Source organism: Artemia sp. Qi Xiang Cuo, unplaced genomic scaffold, assembly GCF_049724085.1.
Source record: "Artemia sp. Qi Xiang Cuo unplaced genomic scaffold, ASM4972408v1 HiC_scaffold_165, whole genome shotgun sequence".
Taxonomy (NCBI): domain Eukaryota; kingdom Metazoa; phylum Arthropoda; class Branchiopoda; order Anostraca; family Artemiidae; genus Artemia; species Artemia sp. Qi Xiang Cuo.
Genome location: NW_028297574.1, coordinates 6,267 through 8,557, shown reverse-complemented (window position 1 = coordinate 8,557; position 2,291 = coordinate 6,267). Strand labels below are relative to the sequence as shown.

At 42.4% G+C, this 2,291-nt stretch overlaps 1 protein-coding gene across 1 annotated transcript; it reads left to right on the top strand.

Moving 5' to 3' along the window:
• The first annotated feature begins 759 nt into the window (after positions 1-759).
• On the top strand, positions 760-1,434 carry LOC148938869 (protein CFDP2-like). Its single transcript, XM_089107479.1, has one exon. The coding sequence runs from the start codon at positions 760-762 to the stop codon at positions 1,432-1,434; it is 675 nt and encodes a 224-aa protein (XP_088963605.1).
• The last annotated feature ends 857 nt before the right edge of the window (positions 1,435-2,291 follow it).

Sequence of the window (2,291 nt, the reverse complement as noted above, 5' to 3'; positions counted from 1 at the left end):
ATATTTGATTACTCAAGCAAGTCCGATTTCTAACAACATTTTCTACTAAGCCTCAAACTCTTGTTTTTTTTATGGTTTTGAATTGTTGTTATCCCTTGTCAAAACATATAAAAATATTTTTGCAGTTACCAGTTTTTTGCTGTTTAAGCAATTTAATGTAAATTTTTTCCATGCATTCAAATCTTCAATTTTTCCACACAAGTGTGACAATGCCATTGCAGTACTGCAATGATGTAGCTACAGAAAAATGACATCACTGACATGAATCTTTTTTCCAACATTAATATATATATATATATATATATATATATATATATATATATATATATATATATATATATATATATATATATATATATATATATATATATATATATATATATATATATATATATATATATATATATATATATATATATATATATATATATATATATATATATACATATATATATATATATATATATATATATACACACATATATATATATATATACACATACCCTCCACCCCCGACCTCCTAGGTGGGAATCAGGGCCTGATAAGCACGAGTGCTCCCAAGCTATGGTTGGGGCCTCGGAGCGAGGATTCTCGCCCCCGTTCCTAGCGAGCCGGGAGGAGAGCCCTAAGTTGCACCTCACAGCGGTGGAGTGGTGTAACATTCTATTAGTAGCCTAGTCCGACAAATAGAATGGCTAACGCGACGGGGCGCCAAGGGTCTGGGGAGCCTTTGGTCAAGTAAATTCCTATGAAACACCAATGGATATTGAAGATCAAATGCAGAGAGATACTACTATTACGGCGTTCGCTGTAGCCGACGCGGACCAAGTCAGGGTGGTGCCTGGCCCGACAAGTATGCAAGCCGCCCGATCAAGAAAACCATCAAGAAAACATCTGAATATTGGCACGTGGAATGTTCGTAGCTGCAAGCTGGAATCCACGCAACTGCTCCTTGCAAGGGAGCTGCAAAAGTATAAAATCAACGTTTGTTGTCTGTCAGAAACAAGACTTAATGATGTTCTGTCCAAAAACTTGACCGTTTCAGAATCGGACTCATTCCAGCTGTATAACTCGGGTCCCAATGATGGTTCCGGCCAGCAAGGAGTTGGGTTCTTAATAGACGGTCCTACTGCATCATGCATCACCTCTTGGGAGCCAGTGTCACCAAGGATCGCCATGATCAGACTGAGAGGCCACATTAGCCAAATAACCATAATCGCCGTGTACGCTCCGATAAGGGACAGTAGTGACGCGGTCAAAGATGCCTTTTATTATGACCTACAAAGAATCATCGACAAGACACTAAGGCGTGACATGTTCTTTGTAGCTGGAGACTGGAACGCCCGGCTTGGCAGAGTAGACCCCAACACAGCAGCAGCTATTGGCCGCCATACCGTTGGTGACAGATGCATCAATGGAGAAAGGCTCTTATAGCTAGCCAGATACAACACCTTATGCGTCAGAAACACTCTCTTTGAGCACAAGAGACTCCACCTCGTTACATAGCGTTCGAACGACGGCGTAACAACAGCCCAGATCGACCACATCTTAGTCAGCAGAAGATAGAGGAGCTCCTGCACAGATGCCCGGGTATACAGAGGAGCAGACACAGGATCTTTAAATGGATCCGACCACTATCTCCTCACTTGCAAAGTCCGTCACCGCCTTAGTAGGCAGAAGCGACAGGAGGCAGGGAAGCGCTTCGATGTTTCGAAACTAAGATGCCCGGAAATCAAAGCCGACTTCGAGTTAAAGCTAAGCAACCAGTTCGATGCCTTGAATCGTCTCTCACTCGTTGATAAAAATTGGTTAGATATAAAAATTGTAACATAGGACGTAGCTGAGGAGGTGCTGAGCCAAAAAAAACGAAAACAGCAAGTCTGGATCTCTGACCACTCCATAGAACTAGTTAAGAAGAAGCGAATCCTAGTGGGAGGTGCAAAAGAACCCTTAAAAGTAGCCCGCAAAGCAGTTAAAAAGTCACTGAAACAGGACAGAGACCAGTACTGGTAAAATCTGGCGATTGAGTTGTAACAAGCGTCCAGGAGCCACAACAGCAGGAAATTGTTCAAACTACTAAAATAAGCGACTGGAAAAGCTCCTGTAACGGTTGACACACTGAAAGATAAGTCCGGAAAACTCATCCGAACAGAAGAAGGACGCATGGAACGCTGGCGAGAGCATTCTTCTGAGCTACTGAACCCTGTCAAACCCCTGTGCGATCTACCTGCCTTCTCGAGTGCTGCTAGAGAGCCCTACGCAATAAACCTCGATCCGCCAAGTATTGTGGA

Coding starts and splice junctions, on each gene's coding strand:
- LOC148938869 (XM_089107479.1), top strand. CDS start 760: ATGGATATTGAAGATCAAATGCAGAGAGATACTACTATTACGGCGTTC.